This window comes from Aedes albopictus, chromosome 2 (assembly GCF_035046485.1).
Source record: "Aedes albopictus strain Foshan chromosome 2, AalbF5, whole genome shotgun sequence".
In the NCBI taxonomy this organism is placed as follows: domain Eukaryota; kingdom Metazoa; phylum Arthropoda; class Insecta; order Diptera; family Culicidae; genus Aedes; species Aedes albopictus.
Genome location: NC_085137.1, coordinates 383,568,373 through 383,587,345, shown reverse-complemented (window position 1 = coordinate 383,587,345; position 18,973 = coordinate 383,568,373). Strand labels below are relative to the sequence as shown.

The 18,973-nt window shown below is 39.1% G+C and overlaps 1 protein-coding gene across 3 annotated transcripts in view; it reads left to right on the top strand.

Annotated features, from left to right (window-relative positions):
* The first annotated feature begins 11,300 nt into the window (after positions 1 to 11,300).
* The window catches only part of LOC109403232 (2-acylglycerol O-acyltransferase 2), a 58,976-nt gene continuing 51,303 nt past the window's right edge, over positions 11,301 to 18,973 (top strand). The window contains exons 1-3 of one of the 3 annotated variants that reach the window (XM_062853131.1): positions 11,301 to 11,522; positions 11,822 to 11,990; positions 12,060 to 12,157. In XM_062853131.1, the coding sequence (XP_062709115.1) occupies positions 11,859 to 11,990; positions 12,060 to 12,157 (230 nt within the window). In that variant the 5' untranslated portion in view covers positions 11,301 to 11,522; positions 11,822 to 11,858. The remainder of the gene's footprint in view (positions 11,523 to 11,821; positions 11,991 to 12,059; positions 12,158 to 18,973) is intronic. The other 2 variants (XM_062853129.1, XM_062853130.1) reach the window with 2 other exon arrangements.

The following is an 18,973-nucleotide window of genomic DNA, read 5'->3' as shown; positions in this document are numbered from 1 at the left end:
AGATGAAAACAAGTCGACCCACATACCATCGTGCTCCACTACTCAAGTGTGGACTTTTTTTTATAATTCAATTCGTCCGCCTCTTATCTCTCACAACGTTAATTTGTAGCTCACCGAAACAGTGAGCAGCAGGCGTCGACCCCCTCGGTGGAGCAATGAAAATAATCCGCACACCGCCGCGCGCCACTTCTCTAACTTCTCCCGCGTGTCGTTCGGCCGATCGCTCCCGCTCGAATCAAGCACACTCGGTCTTACTTAATCCGAGTAATTTTAGACACCTTCATATCATCGCACTATCACCATTAGTTAAGTCAACAAGTCAACCTAAGGGTATTTATTTGCTGGGTGATTATTACACACAGCAGCGCGCAAGTCCAGCTGAGTGGACGTTCTTTATCTAGACTTGAACTAGGAGGTTAGTGTGTAAGAGGGTGAAAGCCGAACGCGACGAAGATGATAAAGAACCTGGCTGGCGAACAACGCAGACGACGACGGCGACGACGTCATTTCGTTGTGATCGGCGTCGGCAAGCGTCATTGGGCAATAAACCAATCAGTCATCGAAGCAGCTTTGTCTGTTATCGCTGGATGACTTAAATTTAGGGACTTTCGATAAGGGGAATTTTACAATATTTAGAAAGTGGATAGCGATACCGCCACCACTCGTGTACTGCTAACTAATCCACCTGTTTTGGTTTGTATATTTCGACAAAATATCGCAATAACGTTATTAGCACAGACATTACAAAAAAAAATAATCATGCCAATTTAAGCCTGATGGAACATAAGACATCTAGTGATTTGTAGGTAAAACAAGTAGTACCAACTAAATGTAACAAGCGATCCAAACAAAATTAGTATAACACTATTATGCAATGTAGGCTATCTCATATAAATCATGCATAAATCCATTTCGTCAACCCATCATAATTGTTTTGCGGCTGTACTGCACCGTGTCGATATGCATTCTCTGTGCACAATGCTGTCTTATCATTCCTCAACTCTCCCGAACGCACCCGTCAACACTGATAACTACCTATTCCTTGACAACTTGCTGTGCGGCGTGCCTTCGTGTAGGAGCAGTGACTCTCAACTTCATGGAAACTGCTGACTGGGTACGATTAGTAATCACAATGTAGTCAAGTAAGGGGTCGTCCATAAATGACATAGCTTTTCAGGAGGGAAGGGGGGAGGTGGGTGTTTGTGATTTTGTGACGAAGTGTGACGATAGGAGGGTAGGAGTTCATGATATGCTACGTAGCTCTCTACTAAGCTTAATATGTTTTTTTTACTTGAATACTTAAATCATTATCCAGTAAATAAAAATATATAGGTATATATTGCATGATCTGTTTTTTTTTTCCACCACATTAATGTAAATAATAAATAATGAACATAAATAGCGGCTTCCTTTCATAAGATGTGCAGCTATCGGACGCAACAACTGTATCTGAGAAAATGTTTCTGAAGTCCTGCGTAAAGAATAATGAATAATAAAAGAATAATGTGTTTGAAAATCAGCTTCGCTCAAATGCTTTCATCGATCAATAGTTTGCTGCTTCTATAGGGCACTGCACGCTGTTATGGCTGCAAAATTTTTTTTGGCATTTTGGCATTATTCCAGGAGGGCCTTATATAGTTTCTACTTTTGTCCAAAACTTTCTTAACCCTCTAATACCCAATCCCGCCTTTAGACGGGGTATAGTTTGAGCATTTTTGTAATTTTTGTTTCATGGAAAATCATTTTTTTTATAATTTTGGCTGATATTTAGGACTGTTCTGTTCATCTCAAAATGGTTTTTGATGTATTTTAAAACGTATTAACATTTTTTAAAAATCATTGAAAAATTGATGTTTTAGTCACCTTTTAGAAGTCATTGTTTATGTTGTATTGAATCACTAAAATTAACATAAGGTACCCCGGGGCAAGTGAGAATCGGGGGCAAGTGAGACCTATAGCTAGTATTTTTTTTATTATTTATTTTTAAGACTAACATTCTTCACGGAAAATATAGGTATCAAACCTACGGATACTTTGAATACAAAAAATGTTATTGTTTCAACCATAAAGAGACCATATACGTTATTGTTGTTCATATGTAATTTTCAATTCACTAGGTAAGATTGACGTGCTTTACTACATTCGTCGTTTAAAAATAGATTTGTTATTCTACAAATACTTTTTTGGTTTCAGGATAGTATTTGGAGTTCATGCAAATGATTTCAAGCGAAAAAGCTGTATTTTATTTTTATTTATTACCTTTAGTTTACTGCTCTCACTTGCCCCAGTGCATTTCGCTATCTGGGGCAAGTGGGACCTATGAGAATGAACAAAGACAATTTTATGGGTTCATCTCGCCTTGTCCAACCTAAGATGAAATTAGCACGAAAGTCAATAAAAATTGACGCGTTAAGTAATCTACTGTGAATTATACTTTATTACCTCTATTTAGATGATGAAATTCTTGTTAAAAATGGTAAAACCTTGAGTAAAACAAAAAAAAATCAAGAGCATGTATTTTTTATGTTTTTTTTTCAATATCTTCCTTTTTTTCACTTAATGCTGCATAATGCATTTTCTGAGAATTCGGAAACCGTCCATAACAAATTAAAATAGGGCAATGACCTTTTCAAAATTTATAATTAAAAAAAAAAACATTATTTAATGATCGTAAGATTATGTAAGGGAGAAGATATTACTGAAAATCTTGAAACCCCAGGTTTACTATTGGTGAGAATCATTAACTATATAATATAGAGACCAAGTTTCGAAATCTTTTGTCTCTTCACTGTACGGCGCTTTTTGTATAAAAAAATCAATTTATTTTGCATGAGCTGCTAGAGTTGATTCAATTTTCCCCAGCGATTTGTTATGTGTTACGTAATTTATGCATGATACCATAAACCTCTTCTTATTTTAATCTCTAAACATAGTCATTCATATAGGAGATTTATGATTTATATTTCCTTATTTGTTGCAACTTATATTTAGCCCTTTGAACAAAAACTCTGAATAGGTCCCACTTGCCCCGTGAAATGTAGTAAATGAAGATCTGCTACACTTTTCATTATATGCATAATATATGGAATGTAAAAATTTTGAAACGGTTCTAATGCACGTTTATTAGTACAAATATACCAACACCGTCTTTCGGGTCCATTGGAATTATTAAAGAATTTGTGTTCTGAAACTTTTGGCATGACAAAACCAAATTAGCGTTTTTTTGGGTCCCACTTGCCCCGGGGTACCTTATTTTAAATTTTTCCCAAATCATTCTATCCTTGTTTAATAGTTTAAGGGAATCGAATACACTCTAAAATTATGTTCCTTAAAAATACACGGAAAATAAAATTTTCTGTGAAAAAAATTTAAAATAATAATATTTCAACAATAATCATAAAATCTCAAAATGTTTTCATTTCAAAAATTCCGTTCCCCAAATTGGCTTCCAGGAAAAATATAAAAGTTTGGGGATGTCAAAAAATAAAAATTCGAAAAATCAAAAACTGAAATTTACGAAATCGAGAATTAAAAAGAATCATCTTCCAAAACATGTTAAAATCGATTTTAGATGCCGAAAAATGATATTTAGATCAAAATCAAAAATTTGGGTATTAGAGGGTTAAGGAACTCCTCTAGCAGCTTTGTAAGGAATTTCTCATGGTGTTCTTTATAGGTTTCCCAAACAGGAGAAGGATAACATTTTCACAGGAATTCATACTAAGATCCCAGAAAAAGCTTCTGAAAACATCCCAAAAGGATTTCAACGAATCTCAAAAGAAATCTTTCAAGGAACTTCTAGAAGAGTTTCAGGAGAAGCTCCTGGTGGAATCTTGAAAGTAAATCATAGAGAAATTCCAAAAGAAATCCCGTAAGGAGTTCCTGCAGCAAATCTAGATGGAACTTTAAAAGAAATCTTGAATAAACTCCTGGAAGAATCTCAGAAGGAGCTATTTGTAGAGTCTAAAGTCTAAAGAAATCACAGAAGAAATGATTGAAGGAATCCCGAAAATACCTTTTGGGGAATCCCAGAAGATATCCAGATAGAACTCCTGGTGAAACCTTAAAAAGAAAACCCTGAAGGAATTCCAATATAAGTGAATGGAGGGATGCCGGAAAAAGTTCCTGGAAGAGCCCTGGGAAAAAATCCTGGATAAATCCTAGAGGGAAGTCCTCGAGGAATCCCAGAAGAAACTCCTAGAAGAATCCAGAAATGAATTCCTGAAGGAATCTGAAAAAGAACTCCTGGAGGAATCCTAGAAGCAATTCCTGGAGGGGTTTTGAAAGAATGCCGGAGGGGTTTCCTACAGAGATCTTGGAATTCCTGAAGGAAACCAAGAAGGAACTCCTGGAGGAATCTCGAAAGGGACTTCTACAGATAATCCCGAGGGAAATTCAGAAAAAAGTTCTGATGGAATCTCAAAAGAAATTCCGTTTGAAATCCCTGAAGAGATGTTCGAAGAAAGTGCTGGTGGAACAGAGGAGAAGAAAACCTTGAAAGAACTCCCGAAGGAAACCATGGATAAACTTTTAGAGAAACCTTAGAAAAAAACTCCGGATAAATCTCAGAAGGAACTTTTGGTGGAATCTAAGAAGGAACTCCGGAAGGAGTTTTTGGAGGGAACTCTGAAGGAACCCCTGAAGGAATACAAAAAGGAGGAAATCTCAAATGGAATCCCAAAGGAAATTCTTGGAGAAATCTCAGAAGGAAGTGTTGGAGGAATTAAAAAGGATGGAATTCTCAAAAATGGGAATTCCAAAAGAAACTCCTTGAGGAATTTTAGAATGAACTGCTGAAAGAATTTTAGAAGAAACTCCTGCAGTATCCTTCCAATGTCATGGTGGATTTCATTTTAATGAAGCCAAATTGATATTCTTAACAGATTTATTAGTGAGCAAGCTAATATCTTCGAAAGAGCTCCTGGGCTGATATGGATATTGAACTGTGTTGGGAGCATCAACTGATCGATGGGTGGATTATTGAGTCATGAGCTTTGGTGCACCTATGGTCATGATGTTAGCGATCTGAACCTGGCAGTCGACAATGTATTTTTTCATTTCTATGTTAACGAGATTTTAACTGCCCGGAAGGACAACCAAACATCCAGCTGAAGAACAAAGTGTTTCAAGATTACCGGCCTGATGGAAACCATAAATACGACCCAAGATCCGATGGTGAGATAGATGGCGTTCGTTAGCATGCGTGAGTTCTTGTTCCATTCCTGACGTGGAGAAATGGGAATTTGCGGCTCGACGACTAAAGGAAAGGACGTATCAACAAGCGAACCCACTTTGATGCATTTGTAGGAGAAGGAATGGTAAGACGCAATCCTCTAATTTGAGAGCGCGAACGGTAAGTGATCGACCATCGGAACAGTAAGTAGAATGAACATGATGTGAGGACATCACTCCTGTACAACGATGTAGTTGGGCATTGCTCGTGGTTGCTGCATCCTGCCCTTACCCATTTCTCATCAAACGGGTAAGAGCAGGATGTAGCAGCTTTGAGCTGATTCAGCCTGCGTCGTTGAACAGGACTATGATTTCGCGTTCGTAAGGCGAATTTGATGCTTTGTAGTACTGGTATTTTATAAATTCGCAAGCCACAGAATCCATTGCAACATCTGTGAATGAATATCTTCATTGGTGTATAGCAGCAAAAGTAAGTGATTATTGAACTATCAAATATTGATTTAATTTGGTAATATCAATCTAATTACACCTCATTTACCTATGTTTTATTGTTCAGGTATTTGTTGTAACATTGTACGATTTCCATTTTCATTACACACATACACACATACACGCGGAGGGGTAGCCTAAGGGTGTTAAATGAACTGATGCCGGACTCAAGTTCGTGGAGTAGCCAGACTTTTGTCATGAGTTAGCAACTTTATATGTTGACTACCGAAGGAATTCAGGAATTTTAACTCACCCTGCTACAACAAACCATCAGGTAGATAATTCCCTCCCGGAATGATTCTGCAGTCATAGGTAATCCTTGCGCTGATGGTGGGTACACTTTTATCATCATCATCATCATCATCATCATCATCATCATCATCATCATCATCATCATCATCTATGTTAACGAGATTTTAAGCCCTGGGCTAGTTCATCTCGGGACCCACGCTTTACTTCCCTTCCGAAGGAAGACCTCACATTTTGTGAGGTTATCAGGAGTGGGATTCTTTCCCAGGTCCTCGATTTGATAGTCCCGTGCTTTAACCATCACACCAGATCCGCTCCACAGTCGGCAATGTTTTCTTGCTTTTTTATAATAATCGTTAAACATGCAAGTTAAAATTGAAATCAGAATTATGTTTGTAGTTTTTTGTCCGTGTAGTTGCCGGCTTAGAATAGCACTACGGACCCCCTGTTCCGGGGGTAAGAGTCCACCAAACAGGGAACCCCAATCCAAGGTGTCAGGCGACCCGTGCTGAGGGATGAATGGTTGAGGGGGTTTTAAACATGCTCGATCTTTAACGGAGCCCGTAACGTGGGTAGATCTCCCTTTTGGGTTGCGTTACGGAGTAAGATCTACCAAACTGAACCCTGGTGACATCCAACTTGTTAAGCTAGGGTAATGCGTTTTGGTAATAAGAATTAATGGTACAAAGCCCTTGTTACTAGTGACAGTTTCTAAAATTGCATTTATTTTGCCTTACGGATAGTTAAAGACTCGGTTTATCCTCGCCGAGACTACACTTGATGTAAGGAAAACAACATGCTTTGCGTATCTAATTGCGTATAAACCTATTAAGGACTGATAAGTACTGGTGATACAAGGACTCACGTGAATTGTAATTACCGAACACATTCTCTAATTTGACAGCGTTTTGCAACTAGCCTAAAGCCCCGGGTTTTTCAATGTTGTCCTGGGACTAAACTAGAAGCAAGGCATGGATGAAGCCAGGGTTCCGATGCATGGACAAATATCAGTTCTACCGTTTTGTTTTTCTCAGAAATAGAATCGATTATGTGTGAATAAGGGCGCACTTTCGCTGAGATTTATATCCCTGTGAAAACGGTACTTTCTCTTCACATTTGATTTCTCGAACCTCTGAAGTAACAAAACAAGATCTGTACAGAAATCGATGCTCCATTGCCTCTCAATGACAATGGAGTAGTACGACATGCACTAAATACTAAGGATACGGGTATTGCCACAAAAGATCTAAATACTGGTCGCAGTGGCTCATCCGAACAGAAAAAAAAAGTTTGTAGTTTTTCCGTTACTTGCTTTTTGACATTAAAATTTTGCAGATGGAGGGAGGGGGGGGTATTGATACATAAGTAGAAGCATTTTTCTTTGTTTTTGAACAGTGTTTGAGCAAAATGAAAAATAAAGTTTACGTGTAGCAAGCAAAATTGGTTTTAGAAGGGGCCCCTAAAATATGGGGGGCATACAACCTGCCCCCTGATCATCATCCTGATTCCAGCCCTGAATTCACGTGTTAACAAGTTTGACTTTAGAGCGGTGCACCGTGCATGCATGCCGTGTTATCTAGATGGCCATGGACTTATTCACCGATGATCCGAATTCATCGCGGTCTGAGAATTTTGACACTAGAGTGGAACCGTTTCCTATCAGAACTGAACGATTTCCAATCAGAATTTAACGATTCTAATTGGGAATGGCCCCGCTCTAGTGTCAAAATTCTCGAACCCCGATGAATTCGGTTCGGATAAGTCCATGGAAACGAGTTCATTTTCTGTAAACATGGCACCGCTTATACGTCAAGAGCATCGTAGTAAGCTGTGCGCGCGGATGGCCGTGTTTTCGATTAGCTATCACGTTTTTGCTCGTCTCCGCTGAAAATTCAATTCGGCCGGTGAAAAGATTCCGCGTGTGATACCATAGACGATCGGTGATGTATTTGTTTTCTGTGACATGACAGTGATAACGTGCAGCAACTTAAAAGTATCGGTTTATGAAGATACTTATTTATATATTTGGCGATTTGCCGTGTTCCTCGTCCACGCGTTAACGTCGATTCGATCGATGAAAAGATTCCGCTTGTGATACCGAAGAGGATCAGTGAGGTGTACTCTTTTCTGTGATAATGTACGGTGACTTAGTGGAGATGGACGTCTTCGTTTGAAGATGTGTGCTTCGGATTTCGGATCTCGGAGACGGGTCCGGAAGAGATCGATTTCAAGCAGCTCAGTGGACTACGCGGAACTTGGTGAAATCTTTCTGATTACACTATATATACTTTATATTGTTATATAACTAGGCTCAGTGTGCCAGTTATGGCTATAGTACCTCAAATTCGCCATAGTTGATTTTCATCCTTTAATGATGCAAATCAACAAGAAAAATTTTGTGAACAGCATATCACGCTCACAAAAGATGGTTGCAATCATTCAAACTTAACAATTTGCTCAAATTATGATAGAAATAAATCATTTTCCTTAACTTTTCGGCTTCCTTGCACCCTATTTCGCCATAGTGTACCAGTTATGGCTAATCCCATAAGGAATGCATGTAAATAGTGCGAAGTGGAACTCAAATTAACAAATGTGTCCATAACTGGTACAGGGTTCCTATCATTGGCACACGCCGTAATAAATACTTAAAGTAGTTTTGGCTCCGTTTCTATATTTTTCCTGTAGAGTATGAAAACTAATCAATCATTTGGCATATCGATGACATTCGTCGGTCGTCTTCTTATTTTATTGAAAATAGTTTTCCTTAGGTAGTGCGATAACAGGTATAGGCACCCTACTTGTAAGTTGAAAATTCGCTATTTTCAACATCCTTTCATCTATCGGAAGCTGCTTCAGTTTTGGGCTCTTTCTAAGTTGATGAAGGGATTTATAAATGCTTGCAAGGACTTGACCAGGTGTTTGGAGCTGAGTGGGACTAATACATTGTAGATAGTAGCGACATCAGCAATGTTATCAACTTTGTTGACATCAACTTTGCAACTCCATCCAAGATTTGTGCAAGTATTCATGCTATGCTACACGGCACCGCTCATACGTCAAATTAGTGAATTTGTTGACGCATTCATCACTAGCTTGACCTTTGCAGCTTCACGGTTCATGCAGCTGTACTGCTTTGCCGCCATTTCAAATGTCCTGGTGATAATGTCTATATCGTCCGCACACATGTGGTCGGCGAACTTTCATAACCCAGCTTTTCCTGCAGAGCAATGTAGAAGAGTAGACATGAGAGTCTGTCACCTTGTCGCAGTTCCTGGCGAAATCTGAATGAACTAGATAATTCACTTGAAACCCTTACGCAGTAAGTAGCACACATGTTCTACAAAAATATACGCAACTCTTGTATTATTGGTCATATTAGAGGTCTGTGCGATGGATTCTGTCGCCTTGACGTCGATGGACAGATGATGCGTTGAAATTTCGTATTTTTGAGGAGTGCCATACTACGAAAGCCTTGTCCATTGTCGACCGGCCGTAAGGGAGACACTACTAAAGATGATCTGGGATAGCACTTTGAGGCCTAGTGATCGCTCTGAAGTTTTCACAATTAAAATGTTCTCCCATGTGATATTCTTTCTAGTAAATGGGACATACTAACCCTTCCTACCACTCCATAGGAAGCTGTTCGATTCCCCAGACCTTGATAATCAACCGATGCAGACTGATGGTCAATTTATCTGTGGGCCCAGATAAGAGTTCAGCTTTGGCACCATCTTTACCAGCTCCTTCGTTGGATTGAGCAGCCTGTGAACGGCATTCTTAACTTTTCTCAGCGTAGGAGTTTCTGTCTCCTATACTGACATAGTTGTTTCCCCAGTTTTATCGTGGACTTCCGTATTTACGGTGTTCATCGAAGTGCTGCTTCCGCCATTCAATCATCTCACGTCCGTTCCTGAAGAAATTTACGTCCTCATATCTCCCTGCACATCGCGGCTCACAGCACGCATCCGTTGTAGGATGTAAGCCTCTGGTAGAACCATGGGCTTAATGTAGGTAGAACTTCCGAATTTCTTGAGAACAACAAAGCACCTTTATTTCCTCGCACTGCACTTAGCACTCGCGCTGCGTTCTTTTCCTCTAAAATCTCTCTACTATCTTCTCTACTCTACTCTCCATCCTTATTTCCATCGACAAAACAAGTCCACGCTCCACAAAGTGCTCTCGGCTGCGTTGTTTATTAATTTAATTATTTATGTAACGAGTTGCAAAATTTTGATGTTTTTTTCAGCACGAATCGTACATTTATCCAACGAGGCTTCCCAAGAAACATTTTAATAGCCAATTAATCTTGTAGAGGATTTCAAATTCGTCATAAAACTTAATAGCTTTTATTTTGGTTTCATAATGGTTCTAAGAACTTCTTCTAGTCACTAAAATATGTTACTTGGGTTGCCTAGTTAAATAAATACGATGAGGGCTGAAAAAATCTAGCTTTGCAACGAATTCCATACAAAATGTTATGCATTTTTTTTATTGTACAACTCAAATGACTTGCATTATGAATATTATGCAACTGTTTTTCATTATGCAATTTGGAGAAACTGGTTATTATGATACTAAAATTAGTTACATAAAATATAAATTATGATACTGAAGTGCATAAAAAATGTTCGTTACTCTATTTTTTCTAAGGTTATTCATAGTCCGACCGGTGCGGTGGCATGGCCAGGTAGGGATAAGAGATGCTGGGAATGACTTCAATAATGGGGTCTGTATTATTTTTCAATTTTTGGAATATGTGTTCTGGTAATTCAAGGAATTATAGTATTTAGTCCTTACTACTGCTGTTTGGAGACTTCCAGTTTTTGAATAAAACTGAGTTTACCAACTTTACTTTGCATATAGTTAAAAACCTCACCATCTGAAGCTAAACTCAATGCAAAGGAAATCAAATTGGGTTAGGGATCCATGTATGTACTAACTCTTCGAAGACTGGAAAGTGCTAGTACGCAAGGAACATACTAGAATTCTTATTACTGAACACATGTCCCATTATTGGAATGATATTGCTGCTAATGTTAAAACCCGGGTCCTAAACCTGGGGAGAATTTAGCAGTAAAACAAGGGTGATGCTAGGTTTCCGATGCATGGCCAATATCAGTACTCTTGTTTTGTTTTCTAACAAAACAAAACAAAAACTGTATCAAAATCGATACTTTATTGCCCCTCAATGGCAATTGAGTAATGCGACATGCACTACACTAAGGACACGGGTAATGTCACAATAGATCTAAAAACTGGTCGCAGTGACAAACCCGATCAGGAATAAAAATAAAATTATATAATTACCCGTACAAGTTGTCTATAACCCACATAGGTTGGCAACCACTGCCACAGAATATTGAATAAGATTACCTTACCGATTTTCGTGTTATTTTTTCGACATTTGACACGATAAGAAACCTCGGGTGCTTCAGCCGCTTCAGCATGTCAGTTCGTTACCGACCACAGCTCGGGACTCACCCAGCAAATAGTAGGTTCCCGGGTGTAGTTCAAAGAAAGAAAAAAAGGCGTGCAGTAAACCCTCCACAGATTAGGTGCGTGCTGTTCGGCGCTCTCCAAGCATTCATGTGAGTTTCACGTGCGAAACGGTTGTTGTGGGGGTAATTATTGCTAATCATTGCAATTGGGACTTATCAAAAAAGTGACGACCTTCGGACTGTAAATCTAGTTTGCAAAAGTGATTCGTACTTAGTAACCTGAGAGAGATTAGTGTTGTCAAAATTGATTGATTGCGTTCTGTTTATCGGATCCACGTGAAACGGTGTAAATGTGATTAAGTGCATGTGTTACTACCACGATAATATTTGAACAGGAATGAAATAGTCAAACCTAAAATATGATTTTTGTTCTCTATACCCACCCGCAGATTAACTTTGCATGATCAGAACAAACAATAAAACACGATGAGAGAAATCGAGTGGGCACCATTGAATGTGCCCTTGCGACGCCGCCTGGAGACGCTCTGTGCCTTCGGATGGATGAGTCTGTTTCTGTTCGGTGAGCTGTGGATGCTGTTCTATTATTTCTACCTACTGGTGAGACGCAGTCATCTATTGTTCTGTTGCTGAGAGTGAGTGCTTAGGTGATGTTTTGCTTCTCAACAGATATTCGGTGGACTGCTGGCAAAAACGTTTTGTCTTATTTATGGAGCATTCATCTACTACGATCGGAAAGCCGGTACCAATGGTGGACGAGGGCAAGGGTGAGTAGAAATGTTTGTAATGGCTTGCAGGCTATATAATATAACACACTAAACAATAGTGGGGGATGTATGTCGGAAACTCACTTCTCTTGAAGGGAAAGTGGAAACGGTTGCCGCTATAGATCATATTTTCTGTGCTCCAAGACTGGTTGAATGATTTCAAGCGTATTAAAAACTGGAAGGTGGAAACGAAAAAGGAGTAGGCCTTGACTGAAGTTGAACGGTTTTGTTTTTCTTTCCTGTCAATTTTTCTCCAGTTATTTTATTAAAAACGAAAATATCGTCGAAATTATCCTCGGACCTTCTTTTTACTTGGACAACCAACTGCGGTTTGGCAAAGGGCACGGACGACGGGCCGGATGAAGATGCCACGGACGGTTGCACGGTACGGACTACTGTGCAATATTTATACCACGGAAGGGCATCGGATGTTGTAAGACTTCTGCCAGAATTGGAGCTTCCCCTCGACCGCTGAGCTGAATCAAACGGTGACCCGCCATGGACAAAGGGTTCAATAAGGATCTCAAAGACGGTGGCGCGGCACGGATGGAGATTTCAGAGCAGAATACCGCAGGTGGACGTCGGATGATGTGCGATTTGTCCTGGAACCGGTTATTGACTTTATTGAGATGGCAGTATCTGGCTTCGGCTAGACACATACCAGCCCGTTACCTGACACAGCTGGTGTTTCTGCTCTTATTGACTGAACTAGAAAGCAGACGTTTTGTTTTGTCCATTTTTGCCAAGAAAAGTCTTCCAGTGGTTCAAGAATTGGAAAATCGGAGTACATCGAGCGTTGTATTCTGGGAGAATTATAGACGGCAACAGCGGTGCTCCACCTGAAGCTAATGGCGCCTGAAGAATCGTCGTGTTACTCTTCGTCTCAACCCAGGTTCAAAAGGTTTATTGGAAGTACTCAGGCGAAATACCCGGTGAGTTTGCTCCATGATAGTTTCAGTACTTCCGACGTTTTACTGCATACTATGTACAGTACACGTCGTGAAGAGATGTATAATTTTTTAATAATCTAATCCCATATTTTAATCATACTGAAAACCAGACCATTACCTATTATAAAACATTTGGTATAAAACAACTATTTTTGAGAGTGGAGGGGAATAAGAGCTGTCAATCGAAACATAATGGTTGGGAAGAGTGGAGATGCCAACTTCTTATTATAACTTTTATGTGGAGAATGACAGATTCTTCTTTTTCACATTCATTGGGGCATCCTCCAATGCGATGGCTTGCACTATATACAGGGTGTTTGTTTCCGGAGTGCAGATATTTTTAGGGTGAATAGGTCTCCATGAGTTATGAAAAAGTGCCCAAGGAACATGGGGTCGGAAATCACTGCTAAGTGAGTTAATCACATTTTAAGTTTTTTAATTTAGCTCATCTTTGAAACCCTCTATCTACTAAACTATCAGTCGTACCATCAATGTCAACGCTCGAATTGAAAGCTAATGACTTCTACTATCTTAGCCTCTTGGACGTGAACTTTGTAAAATTAGTCTAAAAGGCTTAAATTTTCAAAACAATGCAAAACATGTCGAAAAAAACAGCTCTTTTTCAGACATTTTTGATGATTTTAATATGAAAACAAAACTTCTGTTAAAAAAGTTCTTCTATAAAACACGCACGAACTTGTTCTCTAAAAATGTTTCTTTGACAGCAAAACTCTATCTTTTGTAGATTAGCTAGAAAATGATTTTGAAAATATCGCTTCAAATTGCATCAACACCATGCCAAAATAATGGTCATCACCCCATCCGTTCGTGCGTTCGTGTGATGTTGCTCTACGGTATGAGGACGACGGCAGCTGCTGGTGCTGCCGTCGCGAACAGAGAACGAGTTCGCTCTTTGTCGCGTTGTATCCCCGCCTGTGGAAGATTTCGAGGCGGAGTGTGGCTTCTGTGCCATATTCAGTTTGACGCGCACTATACACGTTTTAGACGGAGCGAAAGCGCTGACAAAAGTGTATTTACAAGAGCATCCCTTTAAATCCTTCGCACTCGTAGCTCTGCTGCGGTGCTGTTCAGATGGGGAGGTCTATGCGTGCGGGAATTTAGAGCATGTACTAGAGAATGCACTTATTAAATGCATTTTCAAATGTACTAAATGTATTATGTGTAGCGTTATTCTTCTTCTGATGACTGGTATAACATCCCCAATGGAGCAGAGCCTGTTTCTCAGCTCAGCTGATAAACATGCAGCAAAAATTTGCGGGATTTCAAGGTTAATAATGCTCATAAGAAATCTGGGAAACAAATTAATCATTTTAGAAGAAGTTGTTGGTATTTAGAGAACGTTGGGGATTTTTAGGAGATATTGAGGATGTTAAAGGAAACATAAGAAACATGATTTTTAGGAAACATTGGGGATTTTTAGGAGATATTGAGGATGTTAATGGAAACTTAGGAATCATGAGGGTCGTCATGGAAAATGACGCCTTTGTGAAGTCTAAGCATTAAGTTGGACATTTTAGGAGAAGTCGGGGATTTTTAGGGAACATTGGGGATTTTTAGGAGATATTGAGGATGTTAAATGAAACTCAGGAATCATGAGGGTCGTCATGGGAAATGATGCTTTTGTGAAGTCTAAGCATTAAGTTGGACATTTTAGGAGAAGTCGGGGATTTTTAGGGAACATTGGGGATTTTTAGGAGATATTGAGGATGTTAATGGAAACTTAGGAATCATGAGGGTCGTCATGGAAAATGACGCCTTTGTGAAGTCTAAGCATTAAGTTGGACATTTTAGGAGAAGTCGGGGATTTTTAGGGAACATTGGGGATTTTTAGGAGATATTGAGGATGTTAATGGAAACTTAGGAATCATGAGGGTCGTCATGGGAAATGATGCTTTTGTGAAGTCTAAGCATTAAGTTGGACATTTTAGGAGAAGTCGGGGATTTTTAGGGAACATTGGGGATTTTTAGGAGATATTGAGGATGTTAAATGAAACATAGGAATCAGGAGTATCCTCGGGAAATGATGGTTTTGGAAAATCTAAGCATTGAGTTGGACAATTTAGGAGAAGTTGGGGATTTTTAGAGAACGTTGGGGATTTTTCGGAGATATTGAGGATGTTAAAGGAAACATAGGAATCATAAGGGTCTTCATGGGAAATGATGCTTTTGTGAAGACTAAGCATTGAGTTTGACATTTGAGGAGAAGTTGAGGATTTTTAGAGAACGTTGGGGAGTATTTGGAAAGGTTTGGGATTTTAGAGAACGTTGCGAATTTAAGGTGATATTGGGAGGTAAAAGGCAAGTTAAAAACCATGATGATCTCCGTAGGGGCTGTCCATTTATTACGTCAGGGCATTTTTACGATTTTTCAACACCACCACCCCCCCTTGTAAGACTTGTTGTATGAGAACCCAAATATTTTTGTATGGCGCTTAAGATTTCTCAAACCCCCCCTCCCCCCATAAACCCTTACGTAATTAATGGACAGCCCCATAGGAAATTATGCCTTTGTGAAGTCTTAGCATTAAGTTGGACATTTTAAGAGAAGTTGGGGATTTTTAGGAGATATTTAAGATGTTAAAGGAAACTAAGGAATCATGAGGGTCGTCATGGGAAAAGATGCTTTTGTGAAGTCTAAGCATTAAGTTGGACATTTAAGGAGAAGTTGGGGATTTTTAGGGAACATTGGGGATTTTTAGGAGATATTGAGGTTGTTAAAGGAAACTTAGGCATAATGAGGGTCGTCATGGGAAATGATGCTTTTGTGAAGTCTAAGCATTAGGTTGGACATTTTAGGAGAAGTCGGGGATATTTAGGGAACATTGGGGATTTTTAGGAGATATTGAGGATGTTAAAGGAAACTTAGGAATCATGAGGGTCGTCATGGGAAATGATACTTTTGTGAAGTCTAAGCATTAAGTTGGACATTTTAGGAGAAGTTGGGGATTTTTAGGGAACATTGGGGATTTTTAATAGATATTGAGGATGTTAAAGGAAACTTAGGAATCATGAGGGTCGTCATGGGAAATGATGCTTTTGTGAAGTCTAAGCATTAAGTTGGACATTTTAGGAGAAGTTGGGGATTTTTAGGGAACATTGGGGATTTTTAGGAGATATTGAGGATGTTAAATGAAACATAGGAATCAGGAGTATCCTCGGGAAATGATGGTTTTGGAAAATCTAAGCATTGAGTTGGACAATTTAGGAGAAGTTGGGGATTTTTAGAGAACGTTGGGGATTTTTCGGAGATATTGAGGATGTTAATGGAAACTTAGGAATCATGAGGGTCGTCATGGGAAATGATGCTTTTGTGAAGTCTAAGCATTAAGTTGGACATTTTAGGAGAAGTCGGGGATTTTTAGGGAACATTGGGGATTTTTAGGAGATATTGAGGATGTTAATGGAAACTTAGGAATCATGAGGGTCGTCATGGGAAATGATGCTTTTGTGAAGTCTAAGCATTAAGTTGGACATTTTAAGAGAAGTTGGGGATTTTTAGGGAACATTGGGGATTTTTAGGAGATATTGAGGTTGTTAAAGGAAACTTAGGCATAATGAGGGTCGTCATGGGAAATGATGCTTTTGTGAAGTCTAAGCATTAGGTTGGACATTTTAGGAGAAGTCGGGGATATTTAGGGAACATTGGGGATTTTTAGGAGATATTGAGGATGTTAATGGAAACTTAGGAATCATGAGGGTCGTCATGGGAAATGATGCTTTTGTGAAGTCTAAGCATTAAGTTGGACATTTTAGGAGAAGTCGGGGATTTTTAGGGAACATTGGGGATTTTTAGGAGATATTGAGGATGTTAATGGAAACTTAGGAATCATGAGGGTCGTCATGGGAAATGATGCTTTTGTGAAGTCTAAGCATTAAGTTGGACATTTTAGGAGAAGTTGGGGATTTTTAGGGAACATTGGGGATTTTTAGGAGATATTGAGGATGTTAATGGAAACTTAGGAATCATGAGAGTCGTCATGGGAAATGATGCTTTTGTGAAGTCTAAGCATTAAGTTGGACATTTTAGGAGAAGTCGGGGATTTTTAGGGAACATTGGGGATTTTTAGGAGATATTGAGGATGTTAAATGAAACATAGGAATCAGGAGTATCCTCGGGAAATGATGGTTTTGGAAAATCTAAGCATTGAGTTGAACAATTTAGGAGAAGTTGGGGATTTTTAGGGAACATTGGGGATTTTTAATAGATATTGAGGATGTTAAAGGAAACTTAGGAATCATGAGGGTCGTCATGGGAAATGATGCTTTTGTGAAGTCTAAGCATTAAGTTGGACATTTTAGGAGAAGTTGGGGATTTTTAGGGAACATTGGGGATTTTTAGGAGATATTGAGGATGTTAATGGAAACTTAGGAATCATGAGGGTCGTCATGGGAAATGATGCTTTTGTGAAGTCTAAGCATTAAGTTGGACATTTTAGGAGAAGTCGGGGATTTTTAGGGAACATTGGGGATTTTTAGGAGATATTGAGGATGTTAATGGAAACTTAGGAATCATGAGGGTCGTCATGGGAAATGATGCTTTTGTGAAGTCTAAGCATTAAGTTGGACATTTTAGGAGAAGTCGGGGATTTTTAGGGAACATTGGGGATTTTTAGGAGATATTGAGGATGTTAAAGGAAACTTAGGAATCATGAGGGTTGTCATGGGAAATGATGCTTTTGTGAAGTCTAAGCATTAAGTTGGACATTTTAGGAGAAGTCGGGGATTTTTAGGGAACATTGGGGATTTTTAGGAGACATTGAGGATGTTAAATGAAACATAGGAATCAGGAGTATCCTCGGGAAATGATGGTTTTGGAAAATCTAAGCATTGAGTTGGACAATTTAGGAGAAGTTGGGGATTTTTAGAGAACGTTGGGGATTTTTCGGAGATATTGAGGATGTTAATGGAAACTTAGGAATCATGAGGGTCGTCATGGGAAATGATGCTTTTGTGAAGTCTAAGCATTAAGTTGGACATTTTAGGAGAAGTCGGGGATTTTTAGGGAACATTGGGGATTTTTAGGGAACATTGGGGATTTTTAGGAGATATTGAGGATGTTAATGGAAACTTAGGAATCATGAGGGTCGTCATGGGAAATGATGCTTTTGTGAAGTCTAAGCATTAAGTTGGACATTTTAGGAGAAGTCGGGGATTTTTAGGGAACATTGGGGATTTTTAGGAGATATTGAGGATGTTAATGGAAACTTAGGAATCATGAGGGTCGTCATGGGAAATGATGCTTTTGTGAAGTCTAAGCATTAAGTTGGACATTTAAGGAGAAGTCGGGGATTTTTAGGGAACATTGGGGATTTTTAGGAGATATTGAGGATGTTAAAGGAAACTTAGGAATCATGAGGGTTGTCATGGGAAATGATGCTTTTGTGAAGTCTAAGCATTAAGTTGGACATTTTAGGAGAAGTCGGGGATTTTTAGGGAACATTGGGGATTTTTAGGGAACATTGGGGATTTTTAGGAGATATTGAGGATGTTAAATGAAACATAGGAATCAGGAGTATCCTCGGGAAATGATGGTTTTGGAAAATCTAAGCATGAGTTGGACAATTTAGGAGAAGTTGGGGATTTTTAGAGAACGTTGGGGATTTTTCGGAGATATTGAGGATGTTAAAGGAAACATAGGAATCATAAGGGTCTTCATGGGAAATGATGCGTTTGGGAAATCTAAACATTGAGTTTGACATTTGATGAGAAGTTGGGGATTTTTAGAGAACGTTGGGGAGTATTTGGAAAGGTTTGGGATTTTAGAGAACGTTGCGAATTTAAGGTGATATTGGGAGGTAAAAGGCAAGTTAAAAACCATGATGGTCTCCGTAGGGGCTGTCCATTT